The 27,958-nt window shown below is 41.0% G+C and overlaps 3 protein-coding genes across 10 annotated transcripts in view; 1 reads left to right on the top strand and 2 right to left on the bottom strand.

Annotated features, from left to right (window-relative positions):
* The window catches only part of CREBZF (CREB/ATF bZIP transcription factor), a 33,561-nt gene extending 7,750 nt beyond the window's left edge, over positions 1-25,811 (top strand). For all 5 annotated transcript variants that reach the window (XM_036324788.1, XM_036324774.1, XM_036324780.1 and 2 more), the window contains one exon: positions 25,433-25,811. The gene's annotated coding sequence lies outside the window, so the exon portion shown is untranslated. The remainder of the gene's footprint in view (positions 1-25,432) is intronic.
* On the bottom strand, positions 2,321-9,023 carry TMEM126A (transmembrane protein 126A). Its single transcript, XM_036324793.1, has 5 exons — positions 8,849-9,023; positions 7,451-7,549; positions 5,119-5,312; positions 3,552-3,666; positions 2,321-2,560 (listed from the first exon to the last, which is right to left on the bottom strand). The coding sequence occupies exons 2-5, from the start codon at positions 7,540-7,542 to the stop codon at positions 2,368-2,370; spliced, it is 594 nt and encodes a 197-aa protein (XP_036180686.1). The 5' UTR covers positions 7,543-7,549; positions 8,849-9,023; the 3' UTR covers positions 2,321-2,367.
* Positions 17,923-26,384, bottom strand: TMEM126B (transmembrane protein 126B). Of its 4 annotated transcripts, none has more exons than XM_036324791.1 (6): positions 26,246-26,338; positions 21,932-22,179; positions 21,335-21,453; positions 19,902-20,095; positions 18,492-18,603; positions 17,923-18,265 (listed from the first exon to the last, which is right to left on the bottom strand). In XM_036324791.1, the coding sequence occupies exons 3-6, from the start codon at positions 21,442-21,444 to the stop codon at positions 18,082-18,084; spliced, it is 600 nt and encodes a 199-aa protein (XP_036180684.1). In that variant the 5' UTR covers positions 21,445-21,453; positions 21,932-22,179; positions 26,246-26,338; the 3' UTR covers positions 17,923-18,081. The 4 variants fall into 4 exon arrangements, with proteins under 4 accessions (XP_036180684.1, XP_036180683.1, XP_036180682.1 ...); XM_036324790.1 differs by having other exon boundaries at positions 21,932-22,246; XM_036324789.1 differs by lacking the exon at positions 21,932-22,179 and having other exon boundaries at positions 26,246-26,384.
* Positions 26,385-27,958: the final 1,574 nt, after the last annotated feature.

The following is a 27,958-nucleotide window of genomic DNA, read 5'->3' on the forward strand; positions in this document are numbered from 1 at the left end:
TTAAGGATATGTAAGGAAACAGTTTGCACTAATTTAGTTGCATCAGTGGGTTTTAAGTTATCCAAATTGATTATGCCCTTCTCTGCTTTTTAAGAAGTCTAATTTAGTATTTTGGCTTTCTTGTTTTTGAAGTTAGCAATAACTTTTAATCCTTGTTTTCACTGTGACAGGTAGAACTCTGCTTTAAATAAAAGTGACAGAATGCAGATGAAATACATAATTTGGGGTCAGAGCTTTATCTTGATATTTTAGCTTGTAGAATAGGTAACTTTTTTTCCTTTTAAATACCTGTTAAAGATAAATCTGCTTTCTGAAAAATTGAAAATGTAATTTTAAAATTTCACTTAATCTTCAGCTGCATTGCTTTCTTTAGAGATACTGAAAGCATATTTCATGAAGGTGCTCCTTCTAGATGATAGACTATGTTCTCCTTTTTTTATATATAATTTTAAGTAGGATAACATCACAACCGTTGTCACTAATACAGTATTTGGAAGGAATAGTTAAGATACTTGTGAATATGATCTGTGATATCACTTAATATTTTGTTTGGTACAATTGGCTTGTTTCATCAGAAAAGTATTGATCAGATAGGTCCTGTCCAAATACTGTAACCTTTAGCCACATGTGGCTAAAACCTTAAAATTTACAAGCTATTCATTTGCATTAGTCATATTTCAGATGCTTAATGGCTCGTAGCTAACATTGTCAGTCAGATATAAAACATCACAGAATGTTCTGTTGGACAGTGCTGATTTAAATGCTGTCACAAAAGAAAATCGTTTAAAGAATTGAGATCAAAAGTTTTAGGAAGGGGCCCAGCTGGTATGGTTCCCATCGACCCATGAACCAGGTCAGGGTTTGATTCCAGTTCAGGGCATAAGCCTGGGTTGCCAGCTGTGTCCCCAATAGGGGGTGTACAGGAAGCAGCTGATCAATGATTCTCATCATTGATGTTTCTCCCTCTCTCTCTCTCTGACATCAATAAAAATATAATAAAAGTTTTAGCAAGGGGAACACAATAGGTCATGTCTAATATTTAAATAATCTATCTTAGGAAGTAAAGAAAGACTAGGATATTTCAGAAAAAACCAGTAGCAAGAAGAATATGGCTACCATATGAGTGCCTGATAACATCAGGTAGGTGCTATGTTAGGCAAATTACATGTTATGTAATACCAATATTGAGTGAGGTTAATGATAAGCATTGAGGGCCAGAGAGGCTAGTTAACTTGCTTAGCATCCTAGAGCTTAAACAAAGGCTCAAAATCTGTGATTCTAAACTATTCTATACTAGATGGGAACTTCAAAGGTAGGATCAGCCTGTCTTCTAAGACTATAGCTTTCCAAGGATATAAATAGGTGACTTTTGAAGCATGTAGCTATATAATTAGAGCTCAAGTTGAGCCTGAATAACCATCTGTAAAGAATACTGGAATTGATCCCTCTGTGAGGAAGGTTAATGAAAATGTTCTAAGAGTCTGGATTAATACCAGTGGAAACAATGAATTAGGAAACTGAAGTGTAAATAACATTTGGTGGTATACTGATATTCCCACTCCACCCCCCATTTTCATTCCTGTCTGGATTCATTATGAAGTCTTCACTGTAAACTGTTTTATGGTTGTGTTTTGTTTTGTTTTTTTCTGTTAAAGATCAAACTCTGCCTAGTTTAAAGGCATAGAGCAAGTGTGAAGACACTACTGGGCAAACTAGAGAAGTTATGCTCTTAAGTGGGTAGCCTTTAGTGGTATTCAGTAGGTCTCATTAGAGTTGTACCTCATGATAAATTATAAGTCTACTAGAGGCCCAGTACATGAAATTCATGCACGGTTGGGGTCCCTAGGCCTGGCTGGCTACCAGGGCCAGGCCGGAGAGGAGGCGATGGTGGCCGGGCACAGAAGGAACACACTGATGCCACCGTTGTTGGCGCCCCACCACCACACAGTTCCCTGCCTCCCCCCTCCTCCTTCCCTTGTCACTATGCTGCCACCGTGGCGGGTCAATCAGGGCCTGTGGCAGTGGGGACAGAGCACAGGAGATTGGCTGCTGGCCCCAAGGAGGGAGCCAGCCCTTTGCCCTCCTGGGAAAGGGGCCACATCCACTGCCACCCATCCCCAATTCCCTGTCCCAGCCCCAGGGGCCGTCCCCAATTGGACCATGGGGCCTGCCGGCCGGAGTGGGGAAGGACCATGGGAGGTTGGCTGTAGGAATGCACTGACCACCACGGGGCAGCTCCTGCATTGTCTGCCCCTGGGTGGTGAGCGTCATAGTGACCAGTCGTTCCGGCTTATATATATAGATGTTCATATAGTAGACATTGGTTATTCTTACAGTTTTATTTTTGTGTACACATTTGCTTAACAATCACTGAACTTTTAGGCCAGGTTCAGGTAATTGAAGAGCCTTTATAAGTAGTTTATATTGCCTAGAACTAAGGTATGCTGAAAACCCAGTCTGGAGCAAAATGGGAAATAACATCTTTCTAAAGATAGGTTGAGAAATTCTGATCCAGTAGGTTAAGATGTTTCCTCTCTCCGGTAGCAGGGCTGAGGAATACCTGTAAGAAAATATTAAGAACAGTTCACGAGAAAAGATCATTGTGTCAAGTGGCAAACCAATATACAATGTATGTATTAATCTCAGAAGTCAAATAGTTTAAAGATTAAGGCATAACTACTATTAGTCCTCAAAACTGTCTCTTTGGGGCTTTTTTTTTTTTTTTTCTCCCTCTTCAGTTCACCAATGGAGGCTCATAGAGCATAGACTGCTTGATATAAGAGTTCAGAGAAAAACGATTATTTTGGAGTAGAAGGCTTATAGCTAGACATTTTCTGACTTCTTAGTGGAAGTGCTCAAATTCTTAAGAACATTGTATATATAACACTAGAAATTTGTGAACCTGGGGGGGGGGGGTAGGTTCCTCAACCTGGCCTGCACCCTTTCACATTCTGGGAGTCCTCAGGGGATGTCCGACTGACGGCTTAGTCCCACGGGAGTGGGCCCAAGCCGTCAGTCAGACATTCTTAGCAATGCTGTGGAGGTGGGAGAGGCTCCTGCCACCACCGCTGCACTTGCCAGCCGTGAGCCCGGCTCAGGGCTTCTAGCTGAGCAGCGCTCCCCCTGTGGGAGCACACTGACTACCAAGGGGCAGCTCCTGGTTGAGCATCTGCTCCCTGGTAGTCAGTGTGTGTCATGGTGACCAGTCGATCTGCTGTTCAGTTGATTTGCATATTAGCCTTTTATTATATAGGATGGTTTTAGAGCTAAAAATACTATTTGTAGCTTTGTAAGTTCTAAATTAATGTAAACTGTAAATTAAGGTTACCAACCTGAACTACACACCCAAGAGGTACAGTGTGATAAGTTTCAAGAACTGTTTTCAAATTCTTAATAGTTATTTATAAGGAAAAGAAAAAGTCTGAACTCCTTCAAATCAAAAGGTAACAATGCTGTAGAAAATGTATTTGCTGTTTTAAATTACATATTTTCTAGGTAATCATTTATATATTAAAGTTTTTCAATGATTATGAGAAAACAAAGAATCCTACCTGGCTGCTAGGCCACCATTCACAGGAATAGCCAAGAAAACAGGGTACAGACCACCAAAAACAAGTCCAACCAATCCACCTCGTATTATGGTACAGGTTTCACAATGCAAATCACCTAGAAAACAAATTAGTTGTGGTGATGAAGATCATGATAGTCAAGCAAACATGAGTGCAAGGTCCACTTATATCAGCAGTTCTCAACCTGTGGGTCGCCAACCTGTAGGTCGAGACCCCCTTTGGGAGTTGAACAACCCTTTCACAGGGGTTGCCTAAAACCATCGGAAAACACATATATAATTACATACTGTTTTTGTGGTTAATCACTATGCTTTAATTATGTTCAATTTGTAACAATGAAAATACATCCTGCATATCAGATATTTACGATTCATAACTAGCAAAATTACAGTTATGAAGTAGCAACGAAAATAATTTTATGGTTGGGGGTCACCACAACATGAGGAACTGTATTAAAGGATCGCAGCATTAGGAAAGTTGAGAACCACTGTTTATATATGTGTTTTCCGATGGTCTTAGGCAACCCCTGTGAAAGGGTCGTTCGACCCCCAAAGGGGTCTCGACCCACAGGTTGAGAACCGCTGCCTTATATGTGTCACAAAGACTCAATTTTTCAGGCAGTGATAGAGCAAATGCAATTCTGTAAGGCATGTTAAAAGGTATAATTAAATGTACAGATAACCTAAAATAGCTAGGAGTAACTGATGACCATCCCAGGAAAAATTCTCTAATTTTTTCTGAACTTGACTGAATATAATTTCGGTTTGCGCTGCATTCAGCTTACTGCACATGTATTAAACTTTTAATCTATGGGAATTTTGTTTTACAATTTATATTTCATCTTACATTTTTACATTACATAGTATGACTTTATGAAATTCTTTATTCATTTCCAAATTAGTATAAAGTATATTAAAAATAGAAAGGTAAGTTGTAACTTAATGTTTTCCTCAGTCAGTCTGTTCAATTCATTAGGCAATAGGTTTCCCTGGATCATAAAAGTTCTTTCCACAGTGATTATAGGGATTCAAGCAAAACTCATATAATTTAAACAAATTGAGAGCAGCACTTAGCAGAAGAGAATTTAAATGAGTTGCTTCCCTCTCCACCACCACTTGTAGTAATACTTTATTTTAAATTATTAAAACCTTTTTCATGATTAGCTATACTCAAAGCACTTGGCACATATGGTAAACTGTCAAAAGGAAATCAAATCTCCATACATTTAATAATTCTGGTATGTACATGAAGTGCTTTGAGAGGTTTACAATTCCCATAAAAACATTTTTTCCCTTTAAGGAATTCTCTGTAAATTTTTTTTTAAAAAAAAACTAAGGCGGTCAGCATTTTTTAAAACTAAGTTTCAAAATATTCTTTATTCTAAGCACTGTATGAAAGATAAGTTAGATAAAGGAAAGTATTTAGAACTGCCATGTATGTGCACTTGTTTGGTAGTCCATACTAATATGAATTAATTGCCATTTTAATAATATAAAGTGCAAATAATATATACCAAATCAAACTATGGGGATAGTGAAATGGAATTTACCTGTATTCAATGGTAAACTTACAACACTTTTGTAAGATATGTCCGCTGTCAAAAATGGGATCACTGCCATTGGTAAACCAGCAGCTATACGAGCCTGTGTCACATTTAAGACGCGTCGAAAAAAACTGTTTGCTATTAGGCCACAGAGAGCAGCATTAAGTCCAATATATGTTGATCCATGTTCAAGTAGATTCCTGAATGGGTGAAGAAGAAAATAGTAATTTCTTTGGCTCTACTGTGTGTTAGGAAGCTCCCAACATTTCTGGCATATGTTAGAGAACCAACCAGGACTTAACAGGATACATTTAATCCCTTATAGCTCCATAAAACAAAAAACCTTTAAAATGTTTTACATACAGATTTTTATTCTAAAAGGCTTTTGAATTTGGTAACACTTAAGGGTACAATGATACATCTAGATTTTACTAAGTATACTTTGTGATTTTGCAAAAGATATTAGTATAGAAATTTCCCTCAACTATAGATAGCCAAGGAAGAGCTTGAAGAGTCTGATTTGGATGCCTCTACTCTAGGCTCCCAAAATACCCAGTACTTCTCCTTCTCTAGCACAGCACATTATAGGAGCTCTCCACTATTGTTCCCCACTGTAAACAAGTTGAGGACAATGGATACAAATTCCTCTTGGTTTCAATAGCACCTGACACACACAAGGCATTCAAAGAGGTGAAGATAATGTTTTAGTTCATCCCTAAAGCATTAGTTTTAGGATTCAGGGATTGGAAGAGGACTAACATGTAAGGGATAACCTTATAACAACCCATTGAAATAATAATAAATTGATGTTTTGAGATAAGTGGTTTTTAAGCTATGGTATGGGCTAATTTAAAACATGTTCTGAGCATTCTTTCAAACACCCATCTGCACACTGCATCGTGCACCCATCCCTTGACGCGAAGTCTCTTTTAATATATTTATTTTCTAATTCCATTATTCTTAGCCAAACTAGCCACACAATGATCTCTCTGACTTCTATGTTTATTTAATACTCTTAGCACAGCTTTCCTAGTTAATTAGTAATGGAGCTTCTAAAAGGTATTACTTTTCTTAACCTTTCACGCAATCATGTTACTATAGACAGACTTGCTGCTCAAGGCTAAAACATTTACCATCAACCTTCACTGTTTTCAGTTTTATAATTAGAGGATGAAAGACATGTAAACAAGGTAAAACATGTCTGAATAAATGGTAATAGCAATAGGAGAGAGGCAGTTCAGTAACTTAACATAAGATAATTTTTAAAGAGTGGTGAGAGCCTAGAGAAGAACCCACCAAACAAAAAACACGAATGTTTTTGTGGGAGTTAGAAATTTCAACACTTCCTCTAAAATATTGTTATTTTATCTTCATAACAATCCTGTTCAATATTTATCATCTCTATTTTAATCATAAGAGTGAATGCTCAGAAGTAAATAATTTGCCCACACACTTACATATTTTAATATATTACTGTTATGTAAACAAAACAAATACAACTGGAATCTGAATAGCAAAGTTTGTTATCTCCCAACCAGGTTTTAATTTACTATAGCTTTAAGTTACATTTTTTTAGTTAATCAGTAAGTACAAAATTATCTAGTAGACCCTTTACCAGTCAATTTTCCAAAAAAGTGCCTATAAAACTAGCCACTCATGACATTTTATAAGGTACATAAAATAACTAGACATATAAACTAAACACGTAAAATACAAGACCAAAGTTAACAAGTGGCAATAAATATATGGTGTGTAAAATTACTTTGTACTTCAAACCCATCCAATTTTTATCTCAACTGCCACCACCCTACCATCACCATGCACCAGGATTACTATGTGTTTTCCTTTTGGTCTTTTCTACCTTAAATCTGTTTTCCAAAAGGAAACTACTGTAGCTCATTCTGTTGTCTTCACAGACCAGTACATTTCCTACATAGCCTTTTTCTGTTTAATAACACCTTAAAGATCTTTTCTCTTGAGATTCCTTGTCTAGCTATGTGTGTTAATCGGCCTTCTCTATCATAGTCTGCATAATGATCATATGAATTAAAGACATTAAAAGCTATTTTAAAGTTTTGATATTGTAATGAGTCCACAAATGTACATTTGACTATACTCTAAGCCAAATAGGAAAAACGAGAATTAGATGTGTCCAAAGATATGAATTCTAGCCTTGACTTCAAGCTAAATGGTTAATTGTGCTGGGCCTTAGTTTTCTCAAGGCAAGAAAACGTTCAGTTTTCTTCTGCTATTCTATGTTATTTACACAGAAACCAAGTAAATTTGAGATAACATTCACCTAGTGAAAGATATTTTTTAAATTAAGATGGGATCCTACCTTTCTGCTTCTGGAAGTTGGTTAATTTTTCTGTTTATGATGTTCAAAATGTGTTCTTTCTGGAAAGTATCATCTGATTCATGATTTTCCATCTTGAGCCTTAAAAAAAATAAAAATATCATTTTTCAATAATGTATATCTAGAGAAAACAACAAAAGGGCTTATAAAAAGCCTTTTGAAGACCATTAATAATTTCAAGAGAATTAGATATATAGATTGAATTCATAATCTGCAGCACACCATACCTTCCCCCTTCCCAAAATGAATTCTAAGTGAAATAGAATCAGAACATGAAAAGCAGTGGATAGAGCTTCTAGGAATACAGACTATTTTTATAACCCTTAAAAAAATCTTAATTTGCAAATAGCACCAAAAAACACAAAATTAATACTAAACTAACATTAAGAACTTGTGTTCATCAATAGACACCATAAAGATAAGCTAGTGTGGGGGTAATGTTTGCAATATAATTGACAAGAGTAGTTAGTACCCAGGATGTGTAAAGTACAAAGCAACAAGAACAGAGCCAGCAACCCAACAGGAAAACTGAAAACAGGTTTGAACAAGCACGTTGCTGAAAGGAAAGCTAAAGAGTCAATGAACATAAAAATGTGCTTAACCTCATAATCAGGGAAATAGAAATTAAAACCAGAGTGATAAGAATATGTGGGCTTAGGTTAGCTAAACACACACACACACACCCTGACCATTTCAATTACTGGCAAGAATGTAGGGTAAGTAGTGTTGCAGGTGGAAGCATAAATTATATCCAGTTTGGGGAAAACCACTTTGGAAAGGAATTTGGTATTATTCAGTAAGTAGAAGACACACACCCAACAATTTCACTACAGCAGAAGTCAGCTAACTTTTCCTCTAAAGGGCCAAATAGTATTCTAGGTTTGCAGGTCACCTATAGATAGTCTTTGTTGGGTACTTTTTAAAAATATAAGAAATCATTCTTAGCTGGCTGGCTACAGACACTATCGGCCTCATCTGGCCCCCAGGCTATAGTGTTGATCCCTGCACTAGCTGGCGTGCGTGTCAGAGCAGGGCAACCGTGAATGATCCCTTTTCCCTGAATATTCGGCCATCGCTCCTCACCCAGGACGGCTCTGAGACAGGCAATGAGGCAAGTAGGGCCTCAGAAGATTTAGGCCAGGGCACCCTATGCACTGGCAGTCAGCCCGGGGTTAAATTCAAGTGCAGGTTTTTGTTTTGTTTTGTTTTCCTCCTGGTTTGCTTTAAACATAAGGTCTTTTCTTCTAAGGTGGAAAACGAGACGGCAGGCGCCGCAGGGCCGACTCCTCTCCTCCCCTTCCGCCGCAGTCCCGGGATCTCATTCCCGCTGTGCTTCTGATCCCCAGGCACCTCCTGCACTTCCCCCCCGGGACGCAGTACCTGGTGCTCTCCCTGCAGCCCTCGGCGCTGGCTCCGGCCGGCCTCGGCCCTAAGGCTCACCGCAACCTTCACCCTGCTCGCGCGGGCGCAGCCATCTTTGGCCGACACGTGACTCGGAGGGGGCGGGACCTCGGCCGCTGATTGGGCCCCGGGACGCCGGCCGCACGCTTAGCGACTTCCTGCCCAGCGCGGGCTCCCAGCGAGCGAGGTGCCGGGCGTGTGAGCGGTGAGACTCCGACCAGCGTGGGGAGTATTTGTCCACCTTCCCCTGCCTCCGAGGGCGGAGCCTGTAGACCGGGAAGGTCCCAGAGGAAAGTCGAGTGGCCCTAAACCCGCCCTTTTCACTGGTCGCCTATCCTGGGCACGTTACTTAACTTCCAGACCCATAGACCGTATCTCCTGATGTGGACATGGGGTATAAGAAAACAGCACAGCCCTTGGCATACGGTGGATGCTAGGTTCAAAAGGTATTAAAAAGGAGCTGAGCCCTAGCTGGTTTGGCTCAGTGGGTAGAGCGTCGGCCTGCGGATTGAAGGGTCCCGGGTTCAATCCCGGCTAAGGGCACATGCCCAGGTTGCGGGCTTGATCCCCAGTGCGGGGCATGCGGGATGCAGCTGATCAGTGATTCTCTCTCCTCGTTGATGTTTTTCTCTCCCGCTCCCTTCCTCTCTGAAATAATAATAATAGTAAAAAGGAGCTGAGATTTTTTTGCACCCTCGATTTTCTTTGCCCTTGGAGCTCCCTGTGCCACGTTGCAGTCTGGTTGTCTGTCCCACCTCAAGATAATCAGCACCTCCAGAGAAGGAGCTTGTTTTCTGAGGATTCCCTGGTGCCCTTCCTCGCACTGCTGATAAAAGCAGGGGTGGGTGAATGTGGCTAAGAAAAAACCGGAGAGGAGGGAGCCCGGGGGCTCCACTCGTCAGGACAATTGAGAATGAAAGTCTTGGGCCAAGCCTCTGCATAGTCCCAGTTCTCATCCTGGCAGCCTCTTTCTCATCTATAAAACAGGGGAAATAACATTTTCTCTGATTACTTTGTGAATACGTGAGCGTTCAGTGAAAGTGCTTACCAGGGTTGCTTTGAAAATAATTGAGCTCTAGCAAAGGAGAAAGTGGTATTCCAGATAAAGAACAACTTCATAAGGCAAGGGGAGCAGGGTGAGAAGAATCCCCAAAACTCCGTGGCGAAGAAGGATTTATCAGATGTCAAATAATCTATAGTCAATGAATCAGAAAATAAAAGCATCTTTATTTTTTAATATATTTTTTATTGATTTCAGAGAGGGAGAGAGGTAAACATCAGTGATGAGAGAGAATCATTGATTGGCTGCTTCCTGCATGCCCCCTACTAGGGATGGAGTCCACAACCTGGGCATGCCCTGACAGGGAATCCAACTTAACCTCCTAGGTTAAGTTTATTCCTAATTACTCTATCCTTTTTAATGCTATAGTAAATGGGATTGTTTTCTTAATTTCCCTTTTGGGTTTGTCGTTGTTAGTGCAGTGAAACACAATTTTTGTGTGTTGATTTTGTATTCTGCAATTTTGATGAAATTGTTTTTAGGTGTAAGTTTTTTTTCTGGAATTTTTTTTTTCTATATATAAGATGATGTGATTTGTGAGCAGGGATAATTTTACTTTTTTTTTTTCCAATTTCTTGTCTGATAACTTTTTCTAGAATTTTCAGTGCCGTGTAGAATAGTATTGGCAAGAGTGGTTATTGCCTTGTTCATCATAGAGGATAAGCTTTCAGTCTTCCACCATTGAGTACAGTATTAGCTGTGGGCTTTTCATGAGGCTTATATTCTGTGGTGTAGTTTCTTTTTATTCCTAGTTTGTTGAGTATCTATTATCATAAAACAGCATTGAGTTTTTCTGCATTGATTGCCATACTCATGCTGTCCTTGATTATGTTAATGTGGTGTATGACATTGATTATTTTTGCATATTGAATTATTCTTGCATTCCAAGTATAAATCCCACTTGGTCATGGTGTGTGATCCTCTTAATGTGCTGAATTCAGTTTTCAGTTTGTGCATGGGTAGGGTCCCTTGGGGTGGCCTTCGGGGATCGGGCCAAAACCCACAGTCCAAGGCCACCACCTGCAGCTCCAATCTGCCACTTCCGCTCATCCGGGCCCCACTGCGCCTGCCGCAGGCTCATGCCCAATCAGTCCCAATCAGGAGAGGCTCATGCCGCTAGGAGTGGCCTGTGGGATCTGGCCAAAACTGGCTCTCCGACATCTCCCTCAGAGGTCCTGGATTGTGAGAGGGCGCAGGCCAGGCAAGGGACCCCACTGGTGCACGATCAGGGACTCAGGGACTCGGACTCAGTAGGTTGGCCATCCTGGGAGGGACCACAGGAAGGCTCCAGGGCGAGTCCGGCCCATCTTGCTCAGTCCCTATTCACAGGACCCCAGCAGCAAGCTAACCTACCAGTCGGAGCGTCTGCCCCCTGGTGGTCAGTGCACATCATAGCGAGTGGTTGATCAGCCTTAGCATATCATTAGCATATATGCTTTGATTGGTTGAACGGTCAACTGGTCACCAGACAACTGGACACTTAGCATATTAGGCTTTAATTATATAGGATTAATCAAGAACATTAATATTTCTTTTATGTCTTTATTTGGTTTTGGTATCAGTAATGTTGGCCTCATAGGATTGTGTTCCCTCCTCAATTTTTTTTCCCCTCTTCAATTCCTAAGAAGAGTTTAGAGAGAATGGGTGTTAATTCTTCTGGTCCTGGGCTTTTCTTTGTTGGGAGTGTTTTAATTACTGCTTCAGTCTCCTTGCTAATTATATGTCTGTTCAAATTTATTTCTTCATGATTCAGTCTCGGTGGGTTACATGTTTCTAGGAATTGGCTCATTTCTTCCAGGTTATCTAGTTTGTTGGCATATAATTGTTCATAGAGTCTCTTATATTCCTTTTTATTTCTGTGACATCAGTTGTAAACTCCCTGCTTTCAGTTCTCGTTTTATTTATTTGAGTCTTCCTTCTTATTTAGTCTAGCTAAAGGTTTGTCAAATCTGCTTAAAAAAAAAAAAACAACTGAGAGTTCTATTTATTTTTTATATTATTTTCTATTTCAGTCATTTCTGCTCTAATCTTTATTATGTCTTTCTGTCTGCTAGCTTAGGGTTTAGTTTGTTCTTTAGTTCCTTGAGGTGTAGGTTTAGATTTTTTAGTTGTGATCCTTCTTTTTTAATGTGTTTACTGCTACAGACTTCTTAGTACTGCTTTCATAAGTTTTGATGTTGTACTTTTATTTTTGTTTGTTTCCAGATATTTTCTAAGTTCCTTTAGATTTTTTTGACCTATTGGTTGTTTAAGAATGCATTGTTTCCTTGACATTGGTCTTAACAATGATTTTTTTAGATCTGACACAAAAAGCCAAGGCAACAAAAGCAAAAATAAACAAGTGGGACTACATCTAACTGAAAAGTTCTTCCAGGGAGATACCGTGACTTGGCGCAGGCTGGAGGAAGTGGGTAAGGGGTGTCCGCAGGCTTCCCTGCTCTCTGGGACAGATTGCAGCTAGCCCCTAGATCAGCCGTGGGCAAACTACAGCCCGCGGGCCGGATCCGGCCTGTTTGAAATGAATAAAACTAAAAAAAAAAAAGACCGTACCCTTTTATGTAATGATGTTTACTTTGAATTTATATTAGTTCACACAAACATTCCATCTATGCTTTTGTTCCGGCCCTCAGGTCCAGTTTGAGAACCCATTGTGGCCCTTGAGTCAAAAAGTTTGCCCACCCCTGCCCTAGATGTTTGCTATGTTAGAAACCTGATCAGGCAGTGTCTTTTAAAATATGTGAATAGGTCCCTTTTAGAGAAATATTAGGAAATTTTTTTTTTTTCCTGCTCCCTCTTTGCTGAGCCCTGGAGATATGGCTGGGTTAAGAACTGGTTCTTGCCTGGCTGTGGTGGCTCAATGGTTGAGCATATGAACCAGGAGTCCATGGTTCGATTCAGTTTGATTCCCGGTCAGGGCACATGCCTGGGCCTTGTTTGTGAGCTTGAACCCCACTGGGAGATGCGGGGGTGCAGGAGGCAGTCAGTCAATGATTCTCTGTCATCATTGATGTTTCTTTCTCTCTCTCTCCCTCTCCTTTCCTCTCTGGAAAAATAAATAAATACATAAACTAGTTCTTTGTTTGCTATGGTCCTGTGGGGCTCGTGAATTGAAGCTCATTGGTTACCAGAGCCAGATCTGGGGACATGTCCCTTGGGTGTCAGCACAAAAGCTGTTGTACAGATGTGTGTATTAGCTCCTTCCAGGGAGATACTGGTGACTTGGAGTGGCCTCAGGAGAGAAGGTAGAAAGGTGTCTGCCAGCTTCCTTAGTCTCCAGGAAGACTTGCAGTTGGCTCATAGACGTGTTAAATTAGAATTCTGACCTCAGGCAGTATCCTTTAAACTGGCCAAAACTGGGAGATGGACATTTTTGCCTGCTCCCTCTGCACTGGGGAGATACCTGCAGGGAATGTTTCTGCCTGTTAACAACTGCTTTTTTGTTTGCTGTGGTCTTGTGAGTCTCATGGACAGCAAAACTGTTGGCTTTCAGAGCTAGGACCGCTCATGCTCTCACGCCCTTGGTGTCTGTGTCCATTGGTTACGCTTATAGGCATACATACAAGTCCTTTGGTCGATCTCTCCCCTGTTATCCCCACCCTTCCTACCTTCCCTCTGAGGTTTGAGCATCTGGTTGATGCTTCTCTGTCTCTGGATGTTTTTGTTCATCAGTTTATGTTGTTCATTATATTCCACAAATGAGTGAGATCTTTTTTACCAGTTTCATTTTGAAGTTTATATTGCTGTTTCTTCAAGTTCACTAATCTTTTCTTTACCATGCCTAATCTTGGGGTGACTTTAGGGGGGCTTTGTTACTTTAGTGAACCTGGTAGGGGGACTACTAAGATTCAATTATTTATATTTATTAATGTTAGTGTGACTGTCTTTGTAGGGATAGGATGATAAAAGTAGAAAAATATGGGTTATATATCTTTGGAGAAATGTTTTTTTAAAAATATGTTTTTATTGGTTACAGAGAGAGGACTGGAGGAGGAGGAGGTATAGAAACATCAATATGAGAGAGAATCATTGATCAGCTGCCTCCTGCACACCCCCTACTGGGGACCAAGCCTGTAACCCAGGCTTGTGCCCTGACAGGGAATGGAATCGTGACCTCCTGGTTCATAGGTCGGCACTCAACCACTGAGCAACATCAGATGGACACCTTAGGAAGGTGAGTGAACAAATTCTATTAAGTTCAGCCACATCTGTAGAAAGACATTTTTTCATTATATTACTGCTTAAACTTGGAAATTCAAATACTGGATAGTTTACAAAAGACAATACAGTTGTATAAAAGCTGCGAGAAAAATCAATATAATACACTGCAAGCTATGCAGGGTGATGGAATACGATGCAAAAGCAGGGAAAATCATATGGTTAACACACTTGGAGGAAACGGGGGAAAAGACAAAAGAGAAAGGAAGTTCTCATAGCAGGGACAACATCTTAGTCATTGTTATACACCCGTTAGGGAAAATAGACGACGTAAACACATTTATTGAGCACCTCCTATATACCAGGTATGGTTCCATATCCTTTAGTTTTTATAACCTCACTTCAAAGCAGTTATTAGTATGTTTTCAGAGGAAACACAGTCAGAAAGTTTAGGTAGCTTGCCCAATGTGTGGTATACAATGTGTTTCATACATCAGTTGTTGAATCAATATCATCTGAATAAATGAGTACATATTTATTCAAATGAAATATATCTTGTGAATTTTCTTTGTTGTGCTTCTTTATAATGTTTCTAGGAAAATGCTAAACTCATAACTACAGGCTATGTATGCAGTAATAACAACAGTGACAATAATGGCTGCAACACAGAGACTTCTTGTTTTATTTATGTATATGAACTAATTTAATCATGACTTAATAGAAGCTTTATTCCTTATTTTACAGATGAGGGAACTGAGATGTAGAGGTGAAATAGCTTGTTGTTAGTGAAGCTAGGATTTGAACCAGGCTGTATCTAACACCTCTTGCTGCTTTTCTTCATTGTGGTTCACTCAGATGAAGGTTTCCTTAATTTCTTCTTTCAGACCTATTACAACCACTTTGGCAAGAATTCCCAGCTTTTTCTATTGTAGAAAAGGCAAATTGAAATCATGGAGTGAAATACAAGTCTCTTCTGCTTTCATATGGCAGGGGAGATGAACATAAGTCAACCTTGCTTTTATGTCCCATGCTGGAAGCTACCCATTGTCTATACCAGAGGTCCTCAAACTTTTTAAACAGGGGCCAGTTCACTGTCCCTCAGACATTCCACACATACGCACTGCGGGCCCGGGACTAGTCGGCTGCTAAGCAGGACAGGCAGCGTCGGCAAAAACACCCGGTGGGCAGGATAAATGTTTTTGGCGGGCCGCAGTTTGAGGACACCTGGCCTACACTGTCAGGAAAGTGCAAACAAGGAACCCAGAAGGCTGACTGACCTTGAGCTTTGGCAAGGGCTAAAAGCTATGCACCGATTGTTCTGTCGAGACAATGGTGGCTCAAGCAATTTCCTGACCTAATAGTCTCAAAGTAAATCTTTACTAATATTTACTGACCTTTAAGATAGTCTGTCTGCTACCAGAATTGCCTGCCTGAATAAGGGCAATATGTGTATCTAAAATGGAATAAAAAGCTGGCAGGGCCTGGGCACCAGTGAAGCCTTTCCTCTTGAGAAAGACTCTCCGCCTGGCCCCCTGTAATTTCCAAATTCATATTTCTTGTCTAGTCTCTTCATTTGTGCGTGGCCCGTCTCTAGGTCCCGAACCCAAGCCATGCAGGACGCGGCTTTCACAGTCCCAGGTTACTACGTAAGCATATGAGGAAAGAAAACAATTTATAGAGCTACTATTCAAATGGTCAAAAGACGTGAACAGAAAATTCGCAAAAGAAAACCAAGATGCCAATATCTTTATTTAAATATCAACTTTCGCTAGACTCATTTTTGTTTTTATCTTTTTACCTCGAGATTGGGAAACTTTAAAAAAGATTGATGTGGCTGAAACTGGAGAAGGGCAATAAGGATGTGAGGAGATGAAGGACAGTGAAAAGTTAGTGGGACTGATGGATTATAGGTTCCTGTGAGGCTGAAATAATGCTGGAGTTGTGGCCTGAGAATGAAATGAACTCGAAGGACAGGAGCTAGTGATAAAATTGGATTTTAAAATTGAGAATGTGAAGAATTTGAATTTATTGATAATGACAAGGTCTAGAGCAACATAGTACAAATGAAAATATAATGTGAGTTATGTATGTAATTTGAAATTTCCTAGTAGGCACATTAAAAAAAACAAGTAAAATTAATTTTATTTAACCCAATATTACTAAGAGTAACCTTTCAACATGTAATCAATAAATTATTTATGAGATAGTTTATATTTTTTTACATAGTAAATCTTTAAAATTTGATGTGCATTTTACACATTTCAATTTAGATTATTCACACTTCAAATACTGACTAGTGGGCTACTGACTATTATTTCAGACAGGTCTAAAGTATGACCATGGAAATAAGTGGTATAGAGACCAGGGTGCTGGAAGGATCACCTGTGTGAATACTGGAATCATCAAGAATGTACTGCCACTGAAAAGAATGTGTTGGTATGTGTAATGAGTTAGAAAGATCTCCAAGACATATGGTTAAGTGAAAATTTTCAGCATAATATGTATGGATAATAAAATTTATTTTAAAAATATGTAACAAAAGAAAACTGCAAGAGGCATGCTAACTTGATAGTGGTTACCCTGAGAATAGAGTAGAAATAGGATGAAGTGGGAGAGCAGGAGGACTTTTCAAGTCTTGTTCTATATAGCAAATATATATACAGGGTGGGTTTATATATATATAAATATATGTAAATATATACAAATATATATACAAAAGTAGGTTTATAGTTGCTCATATGGAAAATAATGCAATTAATAAATAATAATACAAGTATTCTCTGTGTTCACATACTCACAACTGTAAACCCACTTTTGCCCCACTTTGTATATATATTTTTGGATCATTTGAGTATCTCACAATGAGAAAGTATTCATGTAGTCATATACTAATTTTTTAAGAGTTAAAATATGAATACTATTGATCTAGTTATCTATTTGACTTGATTTCCCCCTGCGCCTCCTTCGTCCCACCCCCAATTACTTGCCCTTTCCTTAGAGTTTCAAGTATCATAAATTATTCTGAGAATATGAAGCTAGATGGCTAGTCTTTGTTTTTTCATTAGCAAAAGAGTACACGTATTTTACTTTGTTATATATGATGCCATAATTACCTTACTAAGACTTCCATTTCTGCTTTGGGTTGCTTGAAGCTTCAGATGATCAAATCTTTAATCTCACTATGAATATGGTTAAGACAAGGAGAATGGCTGTGGGGTTCCATTCTGTATCTTTTCTTTTCATCAGACAGTGTTTATTCCTAAAGTAAGATAAATGTGTAGCTCAGGAATGCTCTAGCAGACTTAAAGATGCATGCTTTGATTTCTTCCTTCAGATTTTAAACTTGTTGAGGGTAGGGACTACCCCTGGTGCCTGTATAAATACATAGCCAGTAGGCATTCAATATATGTTCTTTAAATAGCACAGTGAAAAGAATGTGTTAACTATAAGAAGCTAGCTGAATCAGAGTTTAGAGTGAAGGAATGGGCTGTATGCTATTTCTGTATTTTGCTTTCTTATGAACTTTCAACTCTTAAAAATGTAGGTCAAATGTCACTTCTTCTCTATAGTTTTCCCTTCTGCCCAAATAGTTAAGATCCACATCCTCAATGTGCCCATAGAATTACGTGTATACCTCTCAAACTCTCTCATGCTGTGTGTTCATATGTTTAATTTATCTTCTAGTTGTGAGTTCCTTCTGGATAAGGACCATTTCTTACTACATGTAACACAGTGCCTGAGAGGCAGTTGTTGCTCAAGAAATGTTTGATGAGTGACAGTATATAAATGTACAGATCAGAACTTGAAGCCTAAACCCATTTCCACATACAATGAGGAAGAAAGAAAAAACTTACATTTATTTATTGAGTTTCTGAATATTTATTGAGAACCTGCTATACACTAGGCAAAAGAACAGAAACTAATTGTCCAGAGTTACTTTGAACTCTTTCAGCAATACCTGAGTCCTCACCATAAAAAAAATCCATTCACTATTTGGTTAATCTTCATGTACAGTTTTCTCTAACGTACTCTGAAATACTGCATAAAGTTGTATACCCTGGTATATTCCAAAGACTATCTGAAAGGCTAGAGGAATCAGCATTCCTTTTATATCTGTTTGACAAAGCATCAGCCAGTGATGTAAAACCCTTCCTTTTGGTGGCAGTGGAACAGTATGGTACCTAAAAAGGAAAAATAGGTAAGTACTTCTGGATGCATATTCTATGAAAAATTTGATTTTTCCTACACTGATAATTTCTATTCTAGGTCTTTCATGTAGCTAGCAAAAAAGGTTAAAAGTTAGCTATCTAAAATGATTAAAATGTGGCAGCTAAAGAATAAGGAGACTTTACTAATATATATATATTTTTTAAACAAGTAAGGAAGAGAAGGAATAGACAGACTTACTTTACTGCCAGACGTCCATTTTTAGAAAAAGCCAAACCAGTTGGATATAAAACACCGCATACTGTGCCAACCAGTGAACTTCTCAGAGCACATTCTTCCATGCTTATATTATCTGGAAAACAAAAGTAAATTTGATCTCCCTTTAAAACTCAGGATAAACATTAAGAAAGTCGTGTGCCCTCGAAGAGTAGTTATCTGCACTGTCCTCAACCACAGTGAAATAGTAGGAATAATATTAGAAATTCAGTCTATGGCATACGACTGACTAAATCAGCCGTGGGCAAACTACGGCCCGCAGGCTGGATCCGGCCCGTTTGAAATGAATAAAACTAAAAAAAAAAAAAAAAAAGACCGTACCCTTTATGTAATGATGTTTACTTTGAATTTATATTAGTTCACACAAACACTCCATCCATGCTTTTGTTCCGGCCCTCCGGTCCAGTTTAAGAACCCATTGTGGCCCTCGAGTCAAAAAGTATGCCCACCCCTGGACTAAATGCACCATGTCTTAAAAGAGCTTTTATTACACTTTACATTAGGAAAGTTATCTCTTAGATACATGGTTGCTGCAGAAACAACTTTGTATTAAAGAGTTAAACTAGCTCACCAGACCTCTGGATTCTAGGTTAATACATTTTTATTGTCTAGGTGTCAGGCATATGCTAAGTGCTAGGGGTACAGTGTTGCATAAAAGAGACTCAATATCTAACCTTCAGGCTAGTCAATCAGGAAAGAAAGACATTTGAAAAATATTTATAAATAATTTTAAGGGTGCACAATGCTTTGAAGGTAAAATGTATAGAGAATGTATCTAAAAACCTTTAGGGAATCAGAGAAGGTTTCCCTGGGGAAGAGAGATTTAAGCAGGGATCTAATGAACAGGGGTGAGAGGTTCCATCAATTACTAGATGTGAAACTTAAGGTAATGGGAGGAGGCAGGAAATAACATTAGAAGCCCATAATATACCAGATACTATGTTAGGCATTTAACATACACAATCTTAATTCTCACAATCCTGTGAGGTAAGTATGATTAGTCCTAATTCATAGATAAGACTCAATTGAGTCTCAGATTAAGTGACTTGCCCAATGTCACAAAATTCAAGGAGTTAGGATCTGAAATTGTGTGTAATCTGCCAAAGCCTGCTTTTTTCTCAGTATATTATGCTGCTTCTTAGATTTGAACATGTCTCTGTTTTTGCTGCTTATCTGTAAGAAAGACTTGCCCTGTCTGATTAGGAGGTCTGTTGTGGGACCTCCTGAAATAGGACAATATATGTGAAGGTACTTTGTAAGTGGTAAAGCAATACACAAATGTAAGGGATTATTATTAGCAGTAGCAACAGTATATGTTAATGAGTAATTTTACTGAGACATGAACACATTATACTTTAATGAATTTAAATTTACCTGAATACAAAGCATCTGTAACAAGGAGCTTATACGTAACTAAGGTAGACAAAAATGGAAGTGTAGTCAATGATGCATATGTCTTCAAAGCACCATGTTTAACCTTGAAGCAGTGTCTGAAAAGGAAGTTTGCCAATATTCCAGAGAAACCAGCTGCTGTTCCAACGAGCAGTGTCCCACGTATATTTAAAGTACTAATGGAAAAACAATAATCAAGGTTAACATATTTTCCTAATGGAAATATCTTTTCTCGGGTAGTCATTTGTTATTACATATTTACTCAGCATCAAGTATTTCTGAACACTTACTATATGAAACATATTTTCTACATGCTGAGGACAGGGCAGTGAATAAAGAAAAAAATCCTACTCCTCATGGAACTTTCATTCTAATCAGAGGATATAATTCTCTTTCTGAGAATATTTACAGTGGTTCTAAAATGGAGCTCTTTTAAAGAGAATATATTTTGGCCACAAAGAAATATGAATATGTTCCGATATAGCCAAATTTTATATGTAAATCCAAGAATACTGCTCTTAAGGTCATTTGAATAAAAAAGTTGTTTATATTTGGTTAGGCCTTCTAGAAAATAATTAGTTTTTAATTAGTCCAGATATATTTAAAGTAATTTGTCAAGGATTTCCAAAACTTCATCCAATGAGATTTGCTAGATCTAGTTTTACTTATTCTGATCCATACCCCAATCCAGAAATGTATAAGGTATATGGTCAACATCTTTGATTTTATTTTGGAGCGCTAAAAATCTAAAAGTCAAAATGGTAATGTGAAACTATATATACATCATAGAATCTATATTCCTGTTCGTTGAACTCAGCACTGTGGTTAAGGTAATCAATTCTAAACTGAATTTAATTACAACTGATCATCAATGAAATATAAGTAGCCTCCAAATGGTATTCTCCTAATTACTTAAAAAAAAAGTTTTTAAATCCTCATTTGAGGATATGTGTTGTTTTTTTTAAAATTGATTTTAAAGAGAGAGGAAGGGGGAAACAGAAACATCAATCGATTGCCTCCTGTACGTGCCCAACCAGGGATCAAACCTGCAACCTAGGTATGTGTTCTGACTGGAAATCGAACCCACAATCTTTTGGTGTACAGGACGACTCTCCAACCGAGCCACACTGGCCAGGCTTTCCTAATTACTTTTAATTTTTAAATGTTTATTGCACAAATAACATTTCAATAACAATTCTGGCCATTTTTTAAGAAGCAAAAGTAATTACCCACAGTTCCAATATTCTAACAGACCACTATTTTCATCTACCCATGTTTTTCTCCATTTAAAAAAAAAATAAGTTTTCTTCATAACCAACTCAATAAAGTTAAGAGAATCTTAGATATTCAGAAACAACAGAAATAGAGATCTGCAGAAAAAAGTAATTGATTTTCAGTCTGCGTGTGTCTCTTACTTTTCTTTTCTAAGATACTCAATTTTTTTTTCTATGATTTCAATGACCATCGGTCCGAGTTCTTTATCTCCTAGAGAGGGGCTGAGTTGACCACGTGTGTATGTTGCCATCTTGATGTCCTGGAAAACATAAAATTGGAGAACCATAATAGCTAATGATATTAATATTAAACCTTATAAATTCTACAGATTCCAATTAAAAAACATTTAGACTCTAGTAATGTGTCAAGTAGTATCATCTGCTTTTACCTACTTCGTTAATGATTCAGTCAACATTTAGTGAACTCTGACTCTCTGCTAGACAGTGGCTTTTTTGATTCACACAATAATTTTGAAAAGTTGGTAGGACAATAATCATCTCCAATTTTACAGATGAGAAAAATAAGGTTGAGAAAGGTTGACTTGCTTCAGGACATAGTATAGAAGGATAACTTACTGAAATACTTTTGTTTTCCTTATAGTTTTCCCAAAGGTAGCCAGGCCCTTTGCAGTTCTCCTTGCTCTAGCTTTATCAGAGCTGGAAGAAAACAGTAGCTACTTCTTGACAACAATCTCTATCCTATGAAAGAGATTGAAAACCTGCGCTCATTGAGCTTACGTTGAGTTTCCTGAAGAGATGGGAGAGAGCAGGATTGCCTTGGAGAACAGTGAGAGAGAACTCCAGAAAGAGGGACAGTGTTCCAGGCTAGGAAGAGACAGTGGATCACGGCTCCAGATGATATAAGTAACATGTCCGGCTTCTTAGTAGTACCCAGGGCGAAGCAGGGACTTGACTGGAAACTGCTGTGTGGCACACCAGTGAGCAGGACCCATGGCACTGGGCTCTAGGCTGGAAGGTTCCTGTGTCTCAAGTGTGATGTATGAAGAGATGGCTGTCAATGTCAAGGGACCACGAGGATTTGGCCAATAGCATCTTAACAGAAACCAGTGGGAAAACAAAATAAAACAAAAAACTAGATCCTCAGAAAGGTTCTTTTCTGAATGTTGTGTTCTTTGTAAGACTCTCAGATCTCCATGAAAATTTTAAATAAAAACATTTATTAAATCTTTTTGTCACACAAGCATTGAGACTCCAGGTTAGCCAATGAATAGATATTAAAAATCCATGGCCCTTCACAATTTATACCAACCTCCACATTAGCAACATTAAACTTAGTCAAAGGCACAGACTAAATCTCGTATTTCAGGAGTACAGGGCAAGAGAATTAGAGTGGATTGAGTATAATAACACAGGATACTTAATAAGTCAGTGATTCTCAACATTTAGTGTGCACAAGAATCACATTGGAAATTTATTCCAAATGCAGTCTTTTGAGCTTCCTGAGATATGAGGATTCAGTGGGAGTAGAGTGAAACCTAGAAATCTTCATTTTAGTAGCACCAGTGATTCTTTTCTGTTGTAGTTAATCCTTACCTGAGGATATTATTCCATTGACTTTTAGAGAGAGTGGAAGGGAGGGGGAGAGACAGAGAGAAACACTGATGTGAGAGAGACACATCGATTGGTTGCCTCCCACAGACACCCCAACCAGGGCTGGGGGTGTAGCCTGAAACTGAGGTGCATGCCCTTGACCAGAATCGAACCTGGGACCTTTCAGTCGATGGGCCAAACCAGCTAGGGCCCAGTTATTCTTTTTATGTTGGTAGTCGATGGACACATGTTGAACATCACTGTAATATTCACTTACTGAATAAGTGATATGCAGCAGTACTAAGCCTAACTAATGGAAGGCCAGGCCAATTCATCTCCGGTATCAGCATCCTGAAGATATGGGTTCCTTTGACCTTTGGTGTATGGTATTACACAATGATAATGGGCCAGTTTCCTTCCCTGCATCATTACAGACTGTAGTCAGGTAGTTCTATTTTCTTTTTAAAAATATCTGGGGAGGACAGAGAAAAAATTACAAATTACAATTTCTCAGGGACTAGACTTAATCTTTTGCCTCCCTCTGACATCTAAATGGGAAATGGAAGAGAAGAGATAGTAATATCTGAGGGAGGTCTGTAATGTTCTAGGAAGGCAGATGTCAGTAACATGATAATCAGGAACCTTGGATAAATTTATGTTTTGCTATCATCTAACTCACTGAAATTCCTTACTCCCCACAAAGAAAACTTTCAGGCAATGACGTGTATCATCCTTCTACCTTGTCTACATTCTTAGTATGTAGGGAACACAGGCACCCAGGATTATAATCCTAAAATACTCAAACAGTTCAGCAAATATTTGAGTGCCTGCATAGTCTTTGGAAGGCACTGCTATTAAAGCAAAAACAGATGGGTAACTTTCTGATAGACTTTTTTTAAAAATATATTTTATTGATTTTTTTACAGAGAGGAAGGGAGAGGGATAGAGAGTTGGAAACATCGATGAGAGAGAAACATCGATCAGCTGCCTCCTGCACACCTCCCACTGGGGATGTGCCCGCAACCAAGGTACATGCCCTTGACCGGAATCGAACCCGGGACCCTTCAGTCCGCAGGCCGATGATCTATCCACTGAGCCGGTCAGGGCTTTCTGATAGACTTTTAACAAGTACTGAAATGTAACGATTTTGCTATAACCAACATTTTATATCAAAATTAGTCCAAGGCCACTCAATATACTAGAAAGTGTGAATTTATGACGGTTTATAGTTTGTAAAGTATTTTATGGTTATGTAATGCTTTTATAGTACTATGTCACCTGACCTTCAGTTTTATACCACATTCATTCCTCATTTGATAGCCCCTGAGATAATCAAGATGTAGTCATGTCCTCAGGAATCCACAACCCAGAGGGAGGTCAGGACAAACAGGCAGGTAATTTAAACAGAATGAATCCTATATAATAAAAGGCTAATATGCAAATTGACCAAAGGGCAGAACGACCAGTCGCTATGACACACACTGATCACCAGGGGGCAAATGCTCAACTCAGGAGCTGCCTTCTGGTGGTCAGTGCGCTCCCACAGGGAGAACGCCGCTCAGCCAGAAGCCGGGCTCATGGCTGGCGAGCGCAGCAGCGGTGGCGGGAGCCTCTCTCACCTCCAAGGCAGTGCTAAGGATGTCCAACTTAGGCCCACTCCCTGTCAGCTGGATATCCCCCAAGGGCTCCCAGACTGCAAGAGGGTGCAGGCCGGGCTGAGGGGGGCCCCCCCCCCCCAGTGCACAAATTTCGTGCACCAGGCCTCTAGTGCAGCAGTTTTCAACCTGTGGGTCGTGACCCCTTTGGCGGTCAAATGACCCTTTCAAAGGGGTTGCCTAAGACCATCCTGCATATCAGATATTTACAATTCATAACAGTAGCAACATTACAGTTATGAAGTAGCAATGAAAATAATTTTATGGTTGGGTCACAACATGAGGAACTGTATTTAAAGGGCCAGAAGGTTGAGAACCACTGCTCTAGTGTGTCATGAAGACAAAACAAAAAACATAAGAAAGGCCAAATTTAACCTAGCTTGGAAAGTGTAAAGAAGGTTTTCCATAGTAAGTGACATTTAAACAAATACTGAGCCCCAGTAGGGTAGCTCCATTGGTTAGAGTGTGGTCCCATAGCCAAGGTTATGGTTCAATCCTGGTCAGGACACTTACAAAAATCAACCAATGAATGCATAAATAAGTGGAACAAATCCACGTTTCTCTCTCTCTCTCACCCCCAAACTCTCTCTAAAATTGTGGTAGGTGGTTAGACAGACATGAGCAGAGCAAGGATGATGGGCCAGATACAGAAGGTCACTAGGGTGGAAAGCCTTAGGTGGTAGCAAGGGACAATCAACTGTAGGGTGGGACCTCGCCCCAGGGTGACTTTTCTTCCCCTGGCACAGTGGTCGGCAAACTCATTAGTCAACAGAGCCAAATATCAATAGTACAACGACTGAAATTTCTTTTGAGAGCCCAATTTTTTAAACTTAAACTATATAGGTAGGTACATTGTTATTAACTTAATTAGGGTACTCCTAAGGCTTAGGAAGAGCCACGCTCAAGGGGCCAAAGAGCCGCATGTGGCTCGCGAGCCGCAGTTTGCAGACCACAGCCCTAGCATGTTGGTCACATGGTTTGGACCCCTGACCTTTCCTCCCTATAGATAACATCTATGCTTGTTGTATTTCAGCTCCAGGCCCAGATCAGCTACAAAACCAGCCCAGGCTGAAGCTGGGACCAGCTGCATGGAAAGACCCCCTATCCTGGTGCCGCCAATCGATCAGTGGAGTCCACAACCCTGAGAGGACACACCGGGAAAGCCGCTGACTCTCCTATTGAGATCTTCTCCCGGGACCGGACCGCCCCTCAACTCCACCCTTCAAACCCCAGGGACAGGACCCGGCTGCTCTCCCTGCAGGAGCTGCAGAGCCTTTCCCTTCCCTTCAGCTTCCTCACGCCCACGCTGCAAGGGCCCTTCCTTTCCCTCCATAACTTGTTTCCTAAGCCCATTTCTCCCAGGAATTGATTCCCCTACCTCTGTGATTTGCCAAATACATGTTCTTACAGTTTGGGTCTTGCCCTGAATTCTTTCCTAGCCAGAACCCAAGTCCCGAGGTTGTTGCACCCTGGTTTTGGTCTAACACCCAGTGCCGCTGCCTATAACAAAATCGATCAAAACAATACAGATGTAAGAGGAGGACTTGGCAGGGGCTGGGGTGGGAGGAAGAGGTGCTGGGAGTTCTTCCAAGTTGAAGGCGAGGCCCGCGCAAAGGCTCAGGGGCAAGAGAAAACAAGCGGCAAGCGGTCAAGACTAGACTTGAGGTCTCCTACTTTCTCTCCGCCTCTTCCCAGGGCAACTGGAACATCACTGAAAGACCCGTGCCCTTGGGAGCTGTTCTCTTCAGATTTTCAAACCCTTTGTACTTGCATCATTTCAGAAGGGCCCGCCAACACAGTGAGGCTGCAGAAACCATGGTCCCAACCACCCCGGGTCTGCGCCTACCTTGGGCATTTCCCCAGCTTCCACCGGCACCACACCTTTCCCTCGCGGGTCAGCCCCCGCCTCGCGCCCGGGCGCCGCCATCTTGGAGCTCACGTGACCGGCAGGTGGGCGGGGCCCCGGCGCCGGGGTGGGCGGTGTCGCCGGCTCACGCCTCTCTCTGGCGGTCCCGGCCCGCCCCGACCCAGTCAAAAGCCGCGCCCTCCATCCTGGCGGTGATTGGGCGCGGCGTCCCGAAATGACGGCTGCTCATTGGCTCCGAGGAGGCCCGGCCACCCGTAGGCCCGCCCCTCCTGCCAGCCCCGCATTCCCCAGCGCGGCTATTCGTCAGCCGCGCTCCCTCTCCCACCAGGAGGGGAACGTGGGGCGTGGCGAACACGGGGATGTAGCTGCGCGTTTTCCTCTCTTCTGGGCACCGCAGCCGGGGCGAGCTGCCCGCCCCTCTCATTCCTGGAAGGAGCTCGCCCCTCTGGCCTGGACCATGTATTAAGGCTCCCGCTTCTCGGGCTCTTTCTCCCCTGAGCCCCCCACTGGCCGCCAGGGCATCTCCGACTGGCCTCCTCCCCTCGCCGCGGTCTGGCTCCTCTCCCCCGTCTCTAGTGCCCTCATATTCCATCCTCTCACTCCGCGCAGAAAGGGACCGGAGAGGCAGTTGCTCCCCACTTCCCGAGAAGACCCCCTGGCCAGCCAGTGTTTCGGGGCGGGGGGCGCAGCGAGGAGGCCTGGCGCCCTTTTGCTGCAGGTTCTGTGCCCAGCAGTGTCTCCCAGACCAGCACCCCCCGACCCTCCAGGCTCCATGTCTTAGAGGAGCCAAATTCGAGAGTTATATAATTTCTAGTGCTGCTGTTCCTCCTGCCTGAGGAAACCCTTCATCGCGCGGAGGGTGCAGGACATCTCTGAGCTCTTCTTCTCTATCAGGACGGGGTGTGGGCAGGGGTGGCCCGCGGTGGCAGAGATTGCCCGTCTTTTCTGCAAAAGGAAGGTGGGTCGTTTGGAGAGAGAGATTGAGAGGCAGGGTGGAGGTGGAAGCCAAGCGGCCGAACTCTCTCTCCTTTAGGAAATCGCCAGCCCTGTGCACAGCTGGTGCTCACATGCCTAATACTACAGCGTCTCCGAAAACACCTTCGCGGGAAGGGTTGGCGGCTCTGGACCGGTCCCGGCGCTTTTCCTCGCTGGGCAGGCAGCTGCCTGGACGCGAAGAGATGGCACGATGTGAATGAATGACTCCAGGGTGAAGAGACCTGCTTCGCCAACTCATCCTGCATCAAGTGCCCCCCGAGTAGCACTGTCACTGTAACGCCTCCGTGCCAGGGGATTGCTTTCCTGCTTTTCAATCCTCCCGGTTAATACATGGGAGGATCAGAATCAGAGGGGGCATTAAGGATCAAGCCTGAGGGGCTCGGAGAGGACAGAAGGGAAAAAATGAAAGTGACAGCAAGCTGGATCCTGCCTTACTGAGGGGTGAGATCTGGAACTTGTGGTCCAGGGAACGGAAAGGGGCCTTTCAGTCTGTGTTCTGCTCCGGAAAAACTGTTCAAACTCACCCACCTTTTTAGAGATCAGAGTCAGAGGTTTTCAAAAGTATTTTGGGGGGGGGGGGGCAGGAGGGAGGGTGGAGGGTATTTTAATTTTTCTCTAAAGAACGGAGGATCTTTATCATCAACCAGATCATCTTTGAATCCGATCATGTATTGAGCAGTGAAACTGCTTTGTAAA

Source organism: Myotis myotis, unplaced genomic scaffold (genome assembly GCF_014108235.1).
Source record: "Myotis myotis isolate mMyoMyo1 unplaced genomic scaffold, mMyoMyo1.p scaffold_m19_p_10, whole genome shotgun sequence".
NCBI classification, from domain to species: domain Eukaryota; kingdom Metazoa; phylum Chordata; class Mammalia; order Chiroptera; family Vespertilionidae; genus Myotis; species Myotis myotis.